Here is a 20,556-nt window from a genome sequence, read left to right on the forward strand (position 1 = left end):
ATCTCCATTCTAGAATATTTTTGGGCATCCACCTTCCATGGGGAGACCCATCAGATCCATGGAACCAACACTATCATCATCATTTTTCAGTCTTGGTTTAGAATCCTCTAACCTAGAAAATTGTCCACCATCTTTTGCTAGACCCATTAGACCTACCACCACCACCACCATCAGTAACCAAGCCCTTGGCCTGGTCAGGTGACTCTGAGTCCTTGGTTGGCTTTTCTGCCTTCTGTTGAGTCATGCCCTCAATCAAGTCTTCAACGTTTGTGGTCTTTCATGTGAGAGGAGCGGTTTGCTGCAACTATTGATTATTGGCATCGAGTTGATGGGTAGAATTATGTTAGCAGACATAGAAACTTAGAATAGATGTCTAGAAGCTCTCTTTTGTTAAAAAAGAAGAAGATTGGATAGGTGCTCCATGCTCGTCCAGAATTATGTTAGCAGACAGAGAAACTTAGAATAGATGTCTGGAAGCTCTCTTTTGTTAAAAAAGAAGAAGATTGGATCGGTGCTCCATGCTCGTTCTAAATAGTTTTGATAATAAAAGTTTTATATGGTTGAGCCTTTGGATTTTAATCAACAAGATCATTTCAGCAAATCTCACCTGAGCATTGTGATACATATGCTTGGCTTTATGCTTTCAATAAGACTTTGTTAGGTATACTTGTGGTCTATGCACATACTCAATGGGTGATTTTATATTTTGCTAAATGTCTCTTTTGGATGCGGTTTTCAGTTGAACATGTGGTATTGATGCATGGGAGGCTTCTTATGAGTTCCATTGGAGAATGGAAAATTTTCCAACAATTGATGTCAGAGGCAGATTGGTCCAAGTGAGGTTGACTCAAGGCCTTCCCAAGCCAGATATCGAAAAGCTCACAGACATGCCTTATCGAAGAATTGGTTTGGAAGAGGCTGCTAAGTAGCAATATTTGCTACTACTACTGTGACTAGTTGGTTGCGCGGTTTTTAGACTCGGCGACTCAGATAGACTCATTCAGCAAGTCTCAACTAAGCATTGCAATACATATGCTGGCTCTTGCCCATGTCAAGGTTGAGTTGTTGGTGTTGGTGGGGGAGTGGGGGGTCTGTGTCTGAACCATGGGTGGTTGGATTCAAAGTCCTGGAGCAGCTTATTCTCTTAGGCCAACATACTCAAATTGCAAGCGGATGCGATATTTCAGTAAAACTGATGGTTATTGCTTCCATTGTGAGCTTGGGCAGCACATGTTTTAGGAGGTGCATTATGCAGGATCCTATTTCTCAGCCTTTTCCACCCAAATCAATGTCCATTATTATTATTTTTTCAGGTTGGACTGAAATGCAACGGATTAATTTGGCTCATAAAGCATCCTTCCTGCTCAAAAGTCAGGACAAGCAAATGCAGCCTCAAGTGATTAGAGGTAGGTGATCAAATTTCTGCAATAAAATCTGTAACATATATCAAGCCCATCCAAGAAATATTTGTGCCAGGCAAGAAGAGGTCCATGGTATATGTTGTTTGCACATGCCACTTTCGATTGATGAGACGAGGAGGGGGTAAACACAAAGCTAGAACTATGGAGGGATGCTTTAGAATCTAAGGGTTCTAATATTAGTTGGATTAAAATTGAGTATATGGAATGCATTCTTAGTAGCAATAAGAGTGGAAATGGGGAAGTAGTTGAGATAGCAGACCAAGAAGTAAAAGAAAAAAAAACGATCGTTTTCGATAACTTGGGTTGATAATTCATGAGAGCAAAGACATTGAGAAGGATGTTACTCATAGAATTCAAGCTGTATGGAAAAAGTGGAGATGTGCCTCTGGAGTTCTCTTTGATGGCTGCTTACCAATCAAGCTTAAGGTATCATAAGTTAAGATATTGATTGTAGACAATCTGTAAATAGTGAATGGGAGATATTTGTTGTCTATTGTTTTGAAGTTCTGTTTAATTGGGGAATGGTGAAATTCAGTTTTAACCAAAATTTCGTGTGTAATAGAGTTAGCAGAGTTTTTAATAGCTTTATCTCCATGGATGTAGAATGATATGGGAAACTCACTTCCATTGATGTAGAATAATATAGGAAACTGACTTTTACAATGAGATAGATGTATACGTCGAATCTAAGACTTTAGTTGTTAGATGTTTGGAAGTTTTGGTTTACTAGTGGTTCTAGAAATTTGGTTTGTAACGAAATTTCATGTGTGGTAGTCATGATATACATGAATGTTTTTGGGGAATTACTATTTCAGATAAAGAGTTGATGGTTTCGAGTCAGCGGAGCTAGAATGTTACAAGAAAATTCGCTCATGCTTGCATGAAGGTGGACTTTCAGTTATAATTCCAATATAAGGAGCTGCTTTGGGGGGATCTTAATGTAGCATGTCATGGTTCTCTATTGTTTTAATTGAGCTTTCATAAGGTATTGTTGGGGTTTGTTTTCTATATGCCTTTGTCGGCATCTGACATTGCTATTGTTTTTTTTTTTTTCTTGGATATATATATATATATATATCCCATCCCGGTAATTCGTTGGTTTTGATGCATAGATGATGACTTGCAAGGTAACATGCACCCGAAGTGTTGTGGGGCCCACCAGAATTTCAGTGTGAATCTACTGCATCCATCCGTTTATTTAGCTCATGTTAAGAGGTGAGCCCAAAAATGAGGCAGATCAAGTGGGTCACACCAAAAGAAGGATTGAGCGCCCACCATCTAAACCTTCTTGGGGCCTACAGAAGTTGTCTCAGGCCGATATTTGTGTTCTGTTCTTCCTTTTGCGAACGGACTGGATGGCATGTAAATGTCATCGTGGGCCCCAGAAAGGTTTCAATGGTGGGCATTTCCATCCCCACTGTTTTCTGTGTTGTGGCCACTAGAGATTTGAATCTGCCAACTGATGGATGTTACACAAAACATCACGGTGGGTCCCGCATTACTCTTTGTTGCATGTACTTGTTCTTGGAAATTCAAGACTGTGTGTGCTACCTTTTATGCATTAATGACCTAGATCATGCTAGTTGGAACACAGAAAGCGATGGACGGTCCAAGTTGAATCCAAATTACCTGAATCATAGTGGGATCATTTGGATTCATGAATTTCCTACAATACTTGATCCTAAGAATTCAATCATGGACTGAAAATGGTTGGTCCATATTGATCATGGTAAGTCCATTTAGTGATCTCAATAATCCATCATATAGGTCTTATCTTTGGTTTTCTATTTCATAGAAATATGCATCAGTGTTTTTTTTTTCCAAGGGTGGCTACCAAACAGGCCCTTATGTGAAAATTAACCAGTTCATATATATTTTTTATAATCACATGGTAATATATAATTATTAAATATTGAGTTGGATCAAGTCTTTGAGCTGACCCGACACCAATGAACACATTATTTTATTACTGTTGATTTAAATGAGATGAACTCATTTTTATGAGTCTGCCAAACAGGGCCTAAACATTTAAAATACCCAACATTAAAAAAAAAAAAAAAAAGGATTTGGGATGGTGCATTTTGGGTAGCGGTGTCAATGGGCTAGGTTAGGGCTGGGGGAAGCTCTATCATCCTAGCTTGTCCCATTTTGTGCAGCGCAAAGTCCAAACCTGGCCTAGCACCGTTTTAGCCCAAAATGGTCTAGCCTGAGCTCGGCCTGGCATATTTTTACGGGGCCCAGCCCAAGCTCGATCTGCATCACGACTGTTAATCTGGTGGACGAAAATGTGGATGGGCTATGGACAAAAGCTTCCAATGATCTTGAGGAGCTCGTGCTTGAGCTGGGAGGCCTTGATGAGGAGGCTGGGCTTGGATTCGAGGGGTCAGAGGAGGTGGTGGAGGCCACCGAAGTAGGGTTGGATGATTTGAGTCCCTTGCGATGGAGTAGCTTCTGGACTAACATGGCACAACGTTTCTTGATGGGGATGCATTTGACATAGCACTCATCATGTTCCCCTTCAATGCTGATCTTCTAGGGTTTGGATGGATTTAGGATTTCCATGGCTAGGGTTAGGGTTTTTCTGTTTGGGACATTAAGTTTGGCGTTTTTGGTGAGAGAGAGAGATAGATGGGAGTGTTTTATAGGGGAAAAAATTTTATGGGCTTTCAAACATCTACGTGCAATCCCGATTGGGAGAGAGAGAGAGACCCTTGGTTTTGTCTGGATGATGGGGTGGGCCAAAAATCAGGAGGCTTTGCATCTGTGGAAGGCCCCTGTGAAATCAAGGGTGGGCGCCCCTTGTCAACTTGTTCCTCATGATATGACTCATCTGGGTTTTGGTGCATCTGATTTTTCTTTCTGAAATAAGAACCTACCTCATGAGTTTAAATGTTGAATAGCCTGAATTTTGTGAAGGGATCCGGATAAAAAATAATAAAAAGTTTCCACCGTTGGGATGTTAATGTGATACTGTGGCAGAATGCAACACATGATACGTGGGTGCAAGGATGGCACACGTTGCATGCGTTATCTATCTCATTCTAAACTGACTGAATTGGGGAAGCTATGTTGCTTTGGATGGGAGTAAATGGAGGTAAATGATATTTGAGGTGTGTTTGGTTGGAAGCAAATGCATGACAAATAAATGAAATGAGAGTAAATGACCTGAAAATGAAATCCTCTCCCAAAGGCTTTGTAAGTAAATGGGGGTGAAATTTCTTTTTGAGCTCCTTTGAGAATAGCACAAGTAAATAAAGGTGCTGCCAAGCACATATCCACTGTATATGTAGCACATTGATGATACTCCAAAACAATTCAATTATCAACTATATCATTAAGATCATGCAAATAGAATGATCCAAACTATCCAAATGTCGGCTATCTAAATGGATGGTTATAAAAAAGTTGGCAAGTTGTTTATTTGTGATCCTTACATTTGTGGCCCACTCAAGATTCGAAATTTCCTCACTTGCAGTTACAATATATATTTCAAAGGGCCTATTACAATTTACAATCATTTTGTTAAATGCCCTGTATGTGCACTTATTTGGAATATTAAAGTTGATTTGAAATATCACGTATGTTTCTATGAATATATTAAAAATTTCCAATACATTAAAATTCCTCTCATCTATTCCCATCTAAATAGAATATTTGAATTTTATATGCACTTTATTTACTACCATCCAAACGGAGTATTTGAATTTCAGATGCATTTCATTTGCCTCCATTTACAAAGCACCCAAACGAACCTTCATTCAAATCCCAATCCTCTTGCCCGCGAAATAAGACCGTTCTATACTTTTCAGACAACAATGGCCCACCAATTCAAATGGTTAGACAAGCATTAATTTTGCAGCAATGCGTTTAAAGTGGGACTCTGATGCAGGACAATTAACCACTTGCTCTAAAAGCTCGAACTGTTAGAGTATGGTGAATTAATCCCTTTATCTGATAGCCCAGGCCCCACATCTCATGGGTTAGGACCTCGGCCGAACTCCCTTCGTGGGCCCCAAATCACATGGGCCGCCCACCTCGAGTGTGTCCCCACATCCCACGGGCTACTGTACTCGAGCCCGGTGTGAAATGCGCATTACTCACCCCTGGTAAGGAGTCTCGAACACGAGACCTCCCTCGTGGACCCCAAATCGCATGGGTCACCCACCCCGAGTGTGCCCCTGCATCCAACAGGCGACCCCACTCGAGCCCAGTGTGAAAATGCCCCTGCATTAATCACCCCCGGTGAGGAGTCTCGAACACGAGACCTCCTGCTCTGATACCAATTTGATGCAGGACAATTAACCACTTGCTCTAAAAGCTCGAACTGTTAGAGTATGGTGAATTAATCCATTTATCTCATAGCCCAGGCCCCACATCTCATGGGTTAGGACCTCGGCCGAACTCCCTTCGTGGGCCCCAAATCACATGGGCCGCCCACCTCGAGTGTGTCCCCACATCCCACGGGCTACTCCACTCGAGCCCGGTGTGAAATGCGCATTACTCACCCCTGGTAAGGAGTCTCGAACACGAGACCTCCCTCGTGGACCCCAAATCGCATGGGTCACCCACCCCGAGTGTGCCCCTGCATCCAACAGGCGACCTCACTCGAGCCCAGTGTGAAAATGTCCCTGCATTAGACTCATGATTTGAATTATCAATATGCCACGTATGCAATTTCCAAGTAATTTTTGAGTTGCTACGTATCACCCATCATAATTTACTAGAGTATCAAAGCTCTCTCCACCCCACCATGAGATAGGAGAAAGGTATGAGGTGCACATGCTCGTAATGCGCTGTCGCCCTACTACCACGAAAAGCGTTGTCAGGGGGTGTTTAGATTGTAAATTACTTTATATAAATTATTTATGTCATAAGTAGCTCATCTTAATTTTTAATTAATGAGTTGGTTAGTATATTTAACAAATAACATACTTATCATCCAAAAAGTAAAAAAGTATATTTAATTTCCGACATCAAAAGTAATTATTCGGAAACTTTATTTGATTCTCCTCACATCCACTATCCATCATGTGGAGCCAACTTTTATTGTAGATTGTTTATTATTTGGCTCCACCTTTGATGCGGGTCATCCATCATGCAGGGCCCACCTTAGTTATGGGCCATTCATCTGAAGCAGGGAAGGCATGGGAAAGTGGAGAGGAAGATCACCATATTCCTCAATTGATTAAAACTTTGAATCCGTAGTTTCTTGAATCCACAATTAATAAAAAGAGAGAAAACTCTAATAATTTTATTGAATAATTGTCTAATAATGTCTAATTTTTTAATTACACCATTAATAAAGAAAAATAAACCAATATTGTAAAATTCTAACCCTAATAAAAGTCCTAATTCTAGTAAAATTCTCCTAAAACCTAATTTCTAACGGTAAAAAATTTCAATAATTTTTTGCTAGAAAAATCATGATTATAAGTAATTTTTAAGAAAAGATGAAAATCTAAAACTCTAAAAATAAATAAATACTATAAAAATTGAAATTACTTAAAATAATAATAATATTTTAAAATTTCATTTTTGAGCTAAAAACACTCGTTTTCTTGCGAAATGGATAGACCGAAATTCATATGCCGTGTGTCCCGTAACGATATCTGTATTAAAAGTCGACGGATTTACGGTTCACATGTTAAACGACAAGTTCTTTCTATTCATATTATCTATTCATATTAAATCTCTTTGATCAGGACATGTTTGGGCCTAATTACGTAGGACTAGGCCTGGACACCAACCGCGGCTCGTGAAGAATGCGAAGAGTTCGTTTTGCCTCCGTCGCGACTAAGATTCCAGCGTATGTCGCTGCCTGCTGAGGCCCACGTGATTAGATTTTCGGCGATCTGAACCGTCCACCCTAAACACACCTTTCCGACCGAAACCGGATTGCGTACTGAGTTGCATAGTATGCTTTTATCGTACTAAGTAAAGTCCGTTTGTGATCACCGTGAATGTATGTGGTTTATCCATGCCGTCCATCTGTTTTCCAGCTTATTAAAGGTGTTGAGACCGAAATTGAAGGATGTCATAACCTGAAGTGGACCACACCACAGGAAACAGTGGGAATAATGATTTCCACCGTTAAATCTTGCTAGGGCCTACAGTAATGTTTATTTGTCATCCAACCTGTTCATAAGATCACACGTAGGTAAAACACAATTATCAGCTTAATCAAATACTTATCTGCTAACCAGGAATTCTTCAATGGTAGACATTCAATTGACACTGTTTCCTGTGGTGTGGTCCATTTTATCTTAAGATATGCTTCATTTTTTAAATCAAGGCCTAAGATTATCTGGTAAAATGGATGGACGGAGTGGATAAAATACGTATATCACGGTGGACCCCACAGAGTTTACTCAGTTCGCAGTCAGCTTCCTTTCGGAACTACCCTTTTACACCAACTGCCGCTCGATAAGAATCGGGAGAGTTCGCTTTTCCTCCGTCGCGACTACGAATCCAGCATGTGTCGCTGCCTACTGGAGCCACATGCATTTTGATCGGAACTGTCCACTCTACGATATGGGAGCTATAGAAAAATTCTGAAAAAGGATGATTATAACCATCACTCTATATAGACGAATTTAAGAGAATTCAAAGGAAATTTCAATGGCTCTCATTCAGATCTAAAAATCATAGGATAGGACCACCAAGGAAGTGTGAGTATGGGATTATATACCTTATTTATGATACTAAATAGAAAAAAGACGGTTCAAATCACAGTAACATCTTACCATGTGGGCCCTTACCGGTGGCGACACACACTGAATCTATTATGTTGCGACAGAGGTAAACGGACTCTATTATAGATAACGCGCTGAAGGCGAACCAATCTCACCGAACCAAAGGGAGGCGGATTAGACACGGACAGGTTGAGTAGCGAATGGGCTACTGAAGTGACGTCACCAAGTTTTGTGGGCCCCACTATGATGTATGTGGTGTGATATATGATATATGTGTTGTATCGCACTGTCCATCCATTTTGAGATATCATTTTAGGCATGAGCCAAATAATGAGGCAAATAAAAAGCTATGGTAGAACCCACCACAGAAAATAGTGGGGAGAGTGATTCGCACCGTTGAAAGTAACCTAAGGCCCACTCAAACTGGTTCAAAAGTTAAAAAAGACATGAAATAAGGGAAAACACAAATATCAGCTTGATCTAAAGCTTTTGTGGCCTCCAGGAGTTTTTAATGGTGGGCGTTACTGTCACCACTTTTCTCTGTGCTGGGTCCACTGTAGCTTTGAATTGCATCGCTCCCATGCCAATTCTACTCAATGTTAGCAAGCTGTGTAGGTCCCACCATGATGTGTGGGCTATATCCACACCGTCCACCCATTTTTCAAGATCATTTTAGAGCATGGGCCAAAAAATCAGGTAGATATAAAGCTCAATTGGACCCCACCATAGAAAGCAGCGGGGATTGAATACCTGTCATTGAAAACTTCTCTGGGCCACATAAGTTTTGGATCTGCTTCATTTTTAGGCGCATGCCATAAAATGAGGTTACAAAATAGATAAACAATTTGGACATAACATGTGTTATTCTCAATAATTTCAAATGATGGTGGGTATATTCATTCAATATATCACCATATTACAAACATAGGATGAATTAAGCTTATCCCATGGTAATAGGGTACAATCCCTACATAAGTAATAATTATGTTTTTTGAATCCCATCTCACCTCATCCTTCCCAATACCATGGGCCAAACAGGCCCTAAAATGATTTCTCCAAATGCATGGAAGGTATGGATACAAAATAGACATCATGGCGGGGCCACAGAATTTGGTGACGTCACTTCTGTAGCGAGTCTCGCTACTCAACCTTTCAGTAGCTAATCCGGCTCCGAACCAAAGCACATACACACAGCTTCTATGTATATCCCTGAGCTGCTGTTGATTGCTGGTGGAAGCTAACCCCTAGATTTTCTTTTGCCGGATTGATATTGGCACCCACCCTGTTGATTGAATACACCTACTGTTATTAGTTTCAGGGTGAGGTGAGACCCCGGCCTCACCGAAGACAGTGCGGCCCTTACCTTGGGGCCCACCTTAACATATATATTCTGTATCCACGCCGTCCATCCCTTTTACGTATCATTTTAGTGCATGAACCCAAAACTGAAGATCCAAATCTCAGCTGGACCATGATCCAGGCAACAGTGGTAATTGAATGCTCTAACATTAAAAACTTCTTAGGGCGATCATTAATATTTCATTAGTGTTTATTTTCCATCTAATCCGTTGATAAGATCACGTGGGCCTGAATAAAGGGCTGAAACAAATATCTGCTACATCCAAAACTTTTGTAGCCTATTAATGGTCAATCACCAATTTTTCCCATGGTATGGTCCAGCTGATAATTGGATTTACTGTATTTTTTTGGCTCATGCACTAAAATGATATGTAAAAAAGGATGGACGGCATGGATATATAATAGATACATCGAGGTAGGCCCCACGCTAAGGGCCGCACCTTCTTAGGTGATGCTGGGTCTCACCTAATCCATTATCGACAAAGGTGGAAGCGGATTGCGTCCCCTGAGTCCACTCAGTCCATTTAAAATAAAATAAAAAATCATCTTAGGATATGAGTCTGAACTAATACAATGATCAAATGACTGCAACGCAGTAAGCAATGATGAGTTGAAACCTTCTTATTGGCCGCCATTATCTTTATTTGCCATCTAACCTATTCATAAGGTCATATAACCCTCAATGAAAGGAAAACATAAATATCATATTGATCCAGAATTTCTGCTAATGGTGGGAGTACAATTCTCACCGTGTGATCCACTTGAGTCTTTAATATGCATTATTTTTTGGTTTATATCCTAAAATAAACTCTCTTTTTTTTTAAAAAAAAAAAAGGAGGATGGAGGGCATAGATAAAACCCATATGTCTAATACATTTGACACCTCTCAATTTTTTGACACAACTGGGGACCTTGAGTGTAGATGGTTATGCATTTGCCTTAAATCTGCATGTCCAATCATTTTGAAAGCTCGCTTGAGGGCATGATTACAAAAATGAGCACACCCAAATATTAGGTCGACCACACCATAGGAAATGACCGCGATTGAGTGTCCACCATTAAAAGCTTCATGCAGTTCACGATAATGTTTATTTACCATTCAACCTGCTGATAAGGTCACAAAGATGTATATGAAGACACCACACAAATATCACCTTAATCCAATTGTTTGGTAGCCCACAAAAAGTTTTTAATAGTCATTTACTATTGTTTCCTATGTTATAGTCCACCTTAGATTTGGATCTGCTTCATTTTTTGGATGATGTTCTAAAATGAGTTTTCAAAACAATTGGATGGTATGGATGTAATCACACACATCATTGCGGGCCCCATACTTAGGGGTTCCATGCACTTCAATGGATCCGAAGATATGACGACCTGATGGGGAAGGACTAACCCTTGCACCTTTGGCAAATCAAACTTTGATTGTTGTTACAACCAATGGTTAGAATGATCGATGGATATTCCGATTTAGTCTTACTTGGTTGTTTGAGCATGATGCATCAACATTCAATCAAACACTAAGTTGAGTACTACTCTAACACGCTAGCATTTCTAAATCACACATGTAAATCAAATACATGCCTTCGAATACACTTAGCCTCATGTTTATTGGAATTGTACAAATCATAACCATCACTCTATGCATACTAGTTTAGGAGAATTATAAGGAAAATTTTAATAACACTTATTTATATCTAAAAATCGAAGGATAAGACCATGAATAAAGCATGATTATGGGTTATAGACCTTATTTATGATACTAAATAGAAAAAAGACGGTTCAAATTATTTATGCCTGCTTTGACTTATCGACATGGACTAATAAGATGTCATCACTTGTCAATACTATGTGTTCAGTACTAACAAAATCGTACGTGTAACTGAATATATCTTCTCCTGCAATTCCTTTGGCGATACATCTTCTATTATTAATGTGGTGGCATAGAATCATATGCACGCCTTTAGAAGATCGAAACGATGCATGACATGTTGTCGTAATACTGTGGCATGATATTGAGACAACGTACCTAGCACATTTATAAAGATCCGCTAAGGAAAATAATCTTTTCATGTATCTAACTATGTTATACCCAATAAAGTTATTTCTCATAACTCTTTATAATGGGAGAACTTTCCAGAGACATTTGAAGCTCTAGTAATGATCACAAAGATTCCAAATATTCGAAGATCAGACCAATATCAAAATTGATTAGTTATAACACGGACTCAAATAAAATATATGATTGACACTAACAAATCAAGCCCATATCCATGCATTGATCCGAAATCGGAATATTATGAGATTAGGATCCAGGGTATCCAGACCCATTAGTTCCACGATTAGAATATAGCGAGATCATGGAAGAGTATAAATGGTTGTAATGTTAAGATGTGGAGCCACATCTGGGATCGTCCTCGACCGGTCGTGAGGCATGCTTGACTGGTTGTGGACCGGCTCGACTTAAAGTCCAGCGAACACTGTTTTTTTGATCTCAAGGTGTTCGACCGATCGTGGCCCATTCACGACCAGTCGTGGGGTCCTCTTGACCGGTCGTGCAGGCTGCACGACTAGTTGAGGTTACGCAGATTCGTTCCGCAATTTTCCGCGGATTTCGTGCCACAAGTTCTTTCGCAACTGGGATGCGGAAAATGAGAGTTTCCTAAACTATAAACAGGAGTTCGTAGGGTTTTTTCATAGAGAAAAAAAGCAAGAGAAAATTATTCTAAGGTGTGGGCAATGGGTTTTCTATGTGCTTCCAAGGGAGAGGTTAGTATATTGCTTTGTAATCTTCGTTCTTCATAATGGAAGTTTGCATCCGTGGTTTTTTACCCTAATTTGGGGTTTTTCCACGTATATCTTGTCTTGTGGTTTGTTTTGAATACTTTGATCCATTTCTAGTTTATATTTGTTCCTATTTATCGTTTGTGGGTGAGGCCTGAGATTGGATATAGGCTCACTACGTTGTTGGCGTGTTGCTCAACATGTAATCGGGTCATTCAAATGCAACAATGACTCTAATGATTTCAGATTTAGGGAGTTTAAATATAGATATAGTAATGTCCTTCAGATGAGCATTTATGAAAAAGTTGAGATATAAAAACAATGAATTTCATATTTATAGAGATTGTCATATTCAAAATGCAAGTCATAAATACGAAGGATCATATACTAGTAAGGAGACCCAATGATGAAAAACTCGTGGCCTCCACACGAAACTCAATTTATATTCTTTATGTTTGTCATAGCATAGCTTAGCCTAGTTTATCTTAGTATATATTGCTACTGTTCAACACCATTACTACAATACCTTATGATTAAATAAAATGCCCACAACCCTACGTTGCTAGATTTCGATTAACTAAGCCCTTATTTAGAAGATTAATCTCTAACCATTCATCTGGATTATTTGTTCTTACACATGTATTTATTTCTTTTATATATATATATATATATAGTTTGATATTATGTTAATTATAATGAGCCACATTTATATATTAAAAAAAAAAAAAAAAACTGACATTATTTTAGTCATTTTTAATTAATTTATTTATTTTTAATCTTTTAAGAAAAACATCCACTACAAGCTGCTGTGGAAGATAACGTTGATAGGACACAAGGGAAAAAGAGTCCGTCACCTTTCCTGAATTGCCTGATCACTATTACAACAAATAAACGAAACAACTGTTGGATATCCGGATTCCGTCGTATCAAATCATTTCAACGCGCTCAATTAAACACCGAGTCAAGCACGACCCTTGCATGCACAAATCACAGTAGCTTCGACCATGGGGGTCCCGGCCGGTGCCGACATGCTGGATCTAGCGCTGTCAATGGACCAGGCTGGCCCGCATCGGGCCGGGTTTGGGCTGGCGTATCAGGCCCAGGCTGGGGCTTAAATAACGAGCCTGGTTGTAAATCCGGCCCAGCTCGGGCTTAGAGCACAGTGAAAGGTCGTGAACATGGCCCGGCCCGTTAGAGCATTTCTAATTCTAATTGTCGCCCCCAATCTTTCATTCTATCCCTCTCTCTGATACCTCTTACGGTAGCCACCTGACCGTTCTTTCCCTCCCTCCGTTTATTTCACACCCCCCCCGCCCTCTCTCTCTCTCTCTCTCTCTCTCTCTCTCTCTCTACTAACGATCGTTTGCGGGGGACCGTCGGCGATTAACAGCCCTTGCAGCCGTAAGCAGGTTCGTCTCTTTCTCTCTCTCATATTGCATCTCGTATCGGGTGAATTTCAGATTATCCACAATACCAAACCATGGGAACAAAGAAATACTTCTATTTTGGGTGTACGTGGTTTTTGGTTGTAAGGATTGCTTACAGGTTTGTATGATTTAGATTATCAACAATACCAAATCGTGTGCATTTGAAGGGGTTCCACATACTCGTAGATTTAGATGTGCATGCTCAATTGACATTTTAGTCTAATGGGTAACTCCGGCTCGAACCCGAGACATCAATTTTGAACTTAGGTTATCTGTCGCCGGGTCATGACTCAAGCCCTAGTTTCTGTTTATTTTGGATTAGAAACTAATACACCATAATCACCAACAACAATAGTGCTTTCTTACAATCTAGATAACTGCTTTCTTTATTCCAAAATGGTTAGTATTGGAATCGCCAGATTCGGACTCAGTTTTGGTCAGGAACAGGTCAACCCCAGACTATTCCAAATGAGTCCAACCGTGATTCGAGTAATGAGGACACAAGACTGGTCCAGTTGGGACACGCCCATGCAGCGATTGTTCGATTTCGACACATACGTCAGGTAGGTGAAGATTCATCGCCTGAATGAACTAGAGTTGGATGGTGTAACTTAAAGAAAAAAGAAAACAAAAGAGAAGAAGTCCTCTTCTTTTTTTCTTTAAGATTATAATGAGTAATTTGTCATGGATCTTCCTATAATGTAATGTGGACCGTCAATGAAGTCTTAGAAATAATAAATTAAGAGACCAGATCACCTACATGCCACCATGCCACGGCTTGTGATGCCATATCATTTTTCCTACCAACACCCAATCTTCTAGGAAATTAGTGCCACGAAAACATGGGCCCTGGGCCCCTGCCAAGAAGCTGACCATTTTCGAAAATCAGGTTGATCAGATCATGAGGTGGGCCACAACTGTATGTCAAGTGAAACCATCAGTTGTTTATTGATTCCAACAGTGTGGCCCACTTAATGAGCACACTGGGCTGATTTTTGTCCCAGGTGATCTTCCTGGTGGGGCCTACCGTTCTCACTGTACTGCTGTCTTGTACAAGTAACATGTTGGAGGAAAATATCCAACAGTACAACAAGTTCTGGTACCATGCCTTAGGTGACCGTTCTCATGAATTAAATCCAATCTTCCAATTCTCCCCCCTTTTCCATCTCTTTTTTCACACACACAATGGGTAGAAAGATAAAAGCACCGACTATGCATGAGTCAATGCAAACAACAATAGGAGACCGATGTATGAATGTTGACAATCTTGTCAACATTTTATAAGGAAATACGAGGACCAACCTACTACAAACGTTTCTGCGTTAAGCTTAATGTACAAGTTAACATGTGGGCCCACTGTTATATTTTATTGACATCCAATCAGGCCAGCGTTTGTGGCCCATATTTTTCTTCTTGGAGCAAGATAATCAAGCAAATCTAAAACTCAGGGTGGCCTTACCAGGTAAACGGTTGGGATTATGAAGTCCCCATTAAAAACCTTCTAGATTGCATGGGGGGCGGCCCACTATGTTTTGTATATTCCATCCAATCCATTTGGAAGATCCGTCTGACCAGTGATGATGGACCCACAAAAAATTACACAATTCCAAAATTCAGATAGGGGCAAAATACATGATTTTAGAGGGTGATGGATTGTTTTGCTAGCACATTAGTAGCCATTTCATAGACTCGTGTATGTATTCTTCAGTCAATTGGAACATGACATTACTACTGGGGGCATATGGTAAAGCAAAATTAGGTTGGATAGTTTTGAACATTTTGTATGATCCGATTGTTGGCGGCTTATACTATCTTATCTATGGAAGTGTATATCTAGTAAAGAACAAGCAATATGGTTGTACTTCTTATTTTTGTTTGCTTGGACAAAGAACCTGAAACATGGGGTATGCTATATGATGGTCTAGCCAATGTTATTATTGCGTGATTTGTACAAGTGGGCCTTGGCTTGGTTATCTCAACCATTAACACAATGGCCTCATAGTGGATGACACACGCACCAAGCATCCCCCAGTTCACAGAACCATAATTATAGAATATTTGGCATCTTTTAGTTGAATAAATGTGTTTTGCTTTCATCCTTTCAACGTGTTTAATAAGTATGATCGATCTATTTATGTATTTTCAGCGTTAGTTTGTATTTATCATAAGTTGCATTTATTACAGGAACTATTTGATTAAACATGTTGGAGATTATTGAAAACGACAAGAATGAGAATCCTCCCATAGATGTTGAAATTGATTCACCGCCAACAACAGTTAAGAGAAAGCTAAGATCTTCTGTTTGGAGTAATTTCACAAAACTTAAGCTATCAGATGGTTCAGAAAAGGCACGTTGTAAACAATGTGAGCGATTGTTTACATGTGGAAGTTCGCGTGGAACAAGTCACCTTAAGAGACACATTAGAAGTTGTCCAAAAAGTATTCGCGAAGAAAATCAGTCCTCGGACACTTGGGACTCTTTTGGCACGTTGGTATGTTTCATTTACTTGTTTACACATTTCCAGTTTGGTCTTATTTTAGAATTGTTTCATAAGCCACGTTCACACTATGCACGTGTTAGGAAGGACCATGTTCACACATTTCATTTGTACGTATTGCAGGATTGTGGATTCTCATACAGACTAAAATCTTCTGTTTGGAGTAATTTCACAAAACTTAAGCTACCAGATGGTTCAGAAAAGGCACGTTGTAAACAATGTAAACAATTGTTTACATGCAGAAGTTCTAATGGAACAAGTCACCTTAAGAGGCACATTGGAACTTGTCCAAAAATTATTCATGAAGAAAATCATTCCTTCGACACTTGGGACTCTTTTGGCACGTTGGTATGTTTCATTTGCTTGTTTACACACTTTCAGTTTGATCTCATTTTAGAATGGTGATAATTTTAGAATGTTTCATAAGCCATGTTCACACTATGCACATGTTAGGAAGGACCATGTTCACACATTTCATTTGTATGTATTGCAGGATTGTGGATTCTCATTCAGACATTTTGATTTCTTGGGATATGATGTGTTGTTTTCCTCTCTCAGTAGTTAGCAACTTTTCTTAGTTGCAATTATTTTTTCAAGTTTGGTACTTGAAAATCACTGGATTTTTGTTTTTATGAGGAATGCTATTTACAACCGTTCATATGGATAAGCCCCTTATGTGGAGATTCATTAGGTAAGTCCCAATGTGAATGTGTCCTAGCATACATATCAGGCTGGTCCACTCATCTATTGCATCAGCATCATTGGTTATCTGTTTCCCAACTGCCCCTTTTATCTTAAAAGCATGGCCCACCTGATTAGTGTATAGGCCAGATGTTTGGTCCAAAAGATTATTCACCGCTGACCGGATGATGAATGGCATGGATCCTGCACCTGTGCTGATGAGGACATCCTAGCACTTTACAGAGTTTACCAGAGGAGGAGATTAACTCCAATTTCACTTTGGCTTGGTGACCTCTAGATGGGCCCAAGTGGGCCACATTGAAGACTCCACGTTATTGATCATGCATATTCGAAGACCCTACGCTAGGAAGATGCATGTGGATTGCTTATCGAGGAGTTTGGACCATTGGAATTATTTATTTATTTATTTTGAAAGGTCACTTAAATTTCATTAAAAGAGAAAGAAACCAAACAAAAGGAACACAGTCCGCTGAGGAGGCGAACATTACAGGGCTCCGAGAAAGAGAAAATCAAACTCCTTTACACGAACATCGTTAACCGCCCATTCTAACAGCATACGCTTAGCATTTGAGACTATAACCTCTACTGGATTTGAGATGTTATCGAAGCATCTGTTGTTTCTCTCTTTCCAAACAGCCCACCAGACAGCTAAAATAGACATTCTCCAAAGCCGATTCTTAAGCTTGCCCAAACTGACTCCGTGCCAAGTAAAGAGAAGAAGATCGGCCGAGCCCGGGCTGCACCAATTTATACCAAAATGCTGAAGGAACTTTGACCATATTCTAGAGATGAACGGGCAATGAACGAGGAGATGATTAATCGATTCTTCTTCCTTATACTTCGTAAACAGACATTGACGATAGGCATTCCCCTTTTCTTCAAATTGTCGACCGTGAGTATTTTTTCTGACCCACAAGCCAGCTAAACACCAAAACTTTTGGAGGAACTGCATATTTCCAAATGAGGGAGAGCGGTTGAATCTCAGTAGCAGAAGAACTGGTCATCGTCTGATAGAGCGACTTTACCGTGAATACTCCGGTCTTATCCAATTTCCCAATAAGATAATCAACGGACTGATGGTCAAGCTTGAAACTATCTAGGCTGTGAAGAAGATCGACATACTCGGAAACCTCCTAGTCTTGAAGATGTCTTCTACAAGCCACATTCCAGACTATGTATTCACCAAAAGGAGAGAAGCACTTGTCAATCGTTATATCTTTGATTGGGGTGAGCAGGAAAATATTTGGAAATGCTTCTTTCAGAGGAGTATCTCCCAACCAGGTGTCTTCCCAAAAGCGAATGTTGTCTCCCTTTCCTGGGACAAAACCGACTCCCTTTAGAACCTGATTTTTCATAGCTAATATACCCCTCCAAAGGGCCAAGGCCCTGTAGGTGGAAGAAGTCTTTGTCCACCAGCCGCCCTCCGATCTGCCGTATTTACTTTTGATCACCTTAATCCAAAGACTCTCACCTTCTGTCCCTAATCTCCAGATCCACTTCCCAAGAAGAGCACAATTCATAAGCTTGAGATCTTTTATACCTGCACCACCTTCTTGAAAGCTTCTACACACCTGCTGCCACTGGACTAGATGGAATTTTTTCCTCTCTACCTTGCCGTTCCAAAAGAAGTCTCATCTCAGCTTGTCTATAGTATTCAAAACACAACCCAGGCATCTGTATAAAGACATGTGGTGTAAAGGCAAATAAGATAAAGCCACCTTTATGAGAGTTAGGCGGCCTCCTCTCGAGAGATGGGGGCATTTCCATTTTGCTAGACAAATTTCGAACCTGTTAATCACCTTGTCCCATGAAGATTTTGGGGGCGCCCCAATACATAAGGGAAGGCCAACAAATGAGGATGGGAAAGAAGCCGCCGAGCAGCCAAAGTGATCTGCATATTCCGATATCTTGTTTTCCTCCATATTAATGCCAAACATCTTTGATTTTACCAAGTTTACTTTTAGACCCGACACAACCTCAAAGCAGTGGATGGAGGTGTGCAAATTATCCACCATTGCTGGAACTGCCTCGCTGAAAATTAGAGTGTCATCCGCATATTGGTTTTGGGAGATTTTGGTGGACATTCCTCTCACTCTAATTCCACTTAAGATACCTTCTTCTTCTCTTTTTTGAAGCATTCTGGATAGGGCCTCCCCAACTATGAGAAACATGAAAGGAGACAAAGGATCACCTTGGTGCAGCCCTCTTGAACTTTTGAAGAAACCTTTAGGGGACCCATTTAGAAGAACCGAAAAATAAGTTGTGCCGATACACTCCCCCATCCACTGTCTCGATTGCGAGGACATGTTGATCAAACGGTTCTATCTTGAGAATGCTTCGATTGGACGGTTAGATCATTGTGATCTTATATCACATTGGTCGTAGACTTTACGATATTTTAAATTTATTTCTTTTATTTAGTTGATTATTCATGTTGAATTTATTTTGATATTTTGTAGAGATTAGGGGGTTAGGGACAAATGTTATTTCATTGAGCGTCCTTATGTGAGGATTTTCATCTGAGAGCTCCTTTTTGTAAAAAGTCTCTTGAGACTGTAAAAGGCTTGAACATCCATCTCTAGCCATTATTGAATGTTTTGAAAAAAAAAAAAAAACTCTCTTGTTTCAAGGTAGAAAATCTCTTGTGAATGGAGATTGTTGGTGTGAAGCTAAGCCGTGAAGCCTAATCCATCCTCTTTGTTACTATTTGAAAATGTATTTTTTGTTGTCCTTCTCATCTTCTTCTCAAATCCTTCTTTTCTTCTCAAAACCCTAAACCCCTTTACTCTTTCCTTCTAAACCTAAACCTACTACCCCAAACCCATCCTTTCTTAATCCTTGCTCCACCATACCCAACCCATCACCATCAGCCCCTACACATATGGACAGGGTCGTACAACTGTACGGTCAGTCCGTTCTCTTTGTTTTCTTCCCTTTCTTCAATCCATCTTCCTATCCCATAAACCCTAGATTAAAATCCTAATCCTCAATTCCATATAAAATCATAAATCCCCAAATCCTACCAAAGCCCTAATTTATTTCAAATCCATAACCTAGATTCCCATGTCCCTACATTTGCTCTTCAATTTGTCTTTAATTTCCTTACATTATATCTAGCCTAGATCACACATCCTACATCACATGCCCTATTGATGCCAACGCCCAACTGGTATCTAGATGTACCCATTCTTTTAGCTTTGTTTGAAGCAAAACAATGGAAGGAATGTGTTTTCTGTAGGTGAAAGTTGTGGCAACGCATCTTCCACTGACATCGCATAGTGCATGCCAATCCGGACTGTCCAACTCATGGACACCATTGTGGAAGGATCATTTGCTGAAAAACACATTGATCCCCAATGCCCAACCATTCAATCATTAGCCATAGAATGGGCAGTCATAAGGAAAATAATCAGTGACCTGGATTTCATGGATGAAATCTGATGGTTAAAATCATCCAATCAGAGCCTTTTTTTTGGGAAGGGTTTTTACTTGTGTGGTGAAGCAACCACACAAGAAGCATCAACAACCATTCACAATTGCAGGTTTAGAAACTTATGGAAGCAGTACATCACCTGGGCCAGCTGCCGATGGATGATGTGTTCAGTGTTTCAGCCATCGACTGTGCTAGCTAGTATCTTGCAGAGTTTTTTTTTTGTGTGTGTGTGTGTGTGTG

At 40.0% G+C, this 20,556-nt stretch overlaps 1 protein-coding gene across 5 annotated transcripts in view; it reads left to right on the forward strand.

Moving 5' to 3' along the window:
• The first annotated feature begins 13,254 nt into the window (after positions 1-13,254).
• LOC131243743 (factor of DNA methylation 1-like) overlaps positions 13,255-20,556 on the forward strand; it is a 74,181-nt gene continuing 66,879 nt past the window's right edge. Inside the window, exons 1-3 of one of the 5 annotated variants that reach the window (XM_058243291.1) lie at positions 13,255-13,665; positions 15,868-16,175; positions 16,305-16,529. In XM_058243291.1, the coding sequence (XP_058099274.1) occupies positions 15,885-16,175; positions 16,305-16,529 (516 nt within the window). In that variant the 5' untranslated portion in view covers positions 13,255-13,665; positions 15,868-15,884. The remainder of the gene's footprint in view (positions 13,666-15,867; positions 16,176-16,304; positions 16,530-20,556) is intronic. The other 4 variants (XM_058243292.1, XM_058243290.1, XM_058243289.1 and 1 more) reach the window with 4 other exon arrangements.

The sequence above is a fragment of the Magnolia sinica genome, chromosome 4, assembly GCF_029962835.1.
Source record: "Magnolia sinica isolate HGM2019 chromosome 4, MsV1, whole genome shotgun sequence".
Taxonomy (NCBI): Eukaryota; Viridiplantae; Streptophyta; class Magnoliopsida; order Magnoliales; family Magnoliaceae; genus Magnolia; species Magnolia sinica.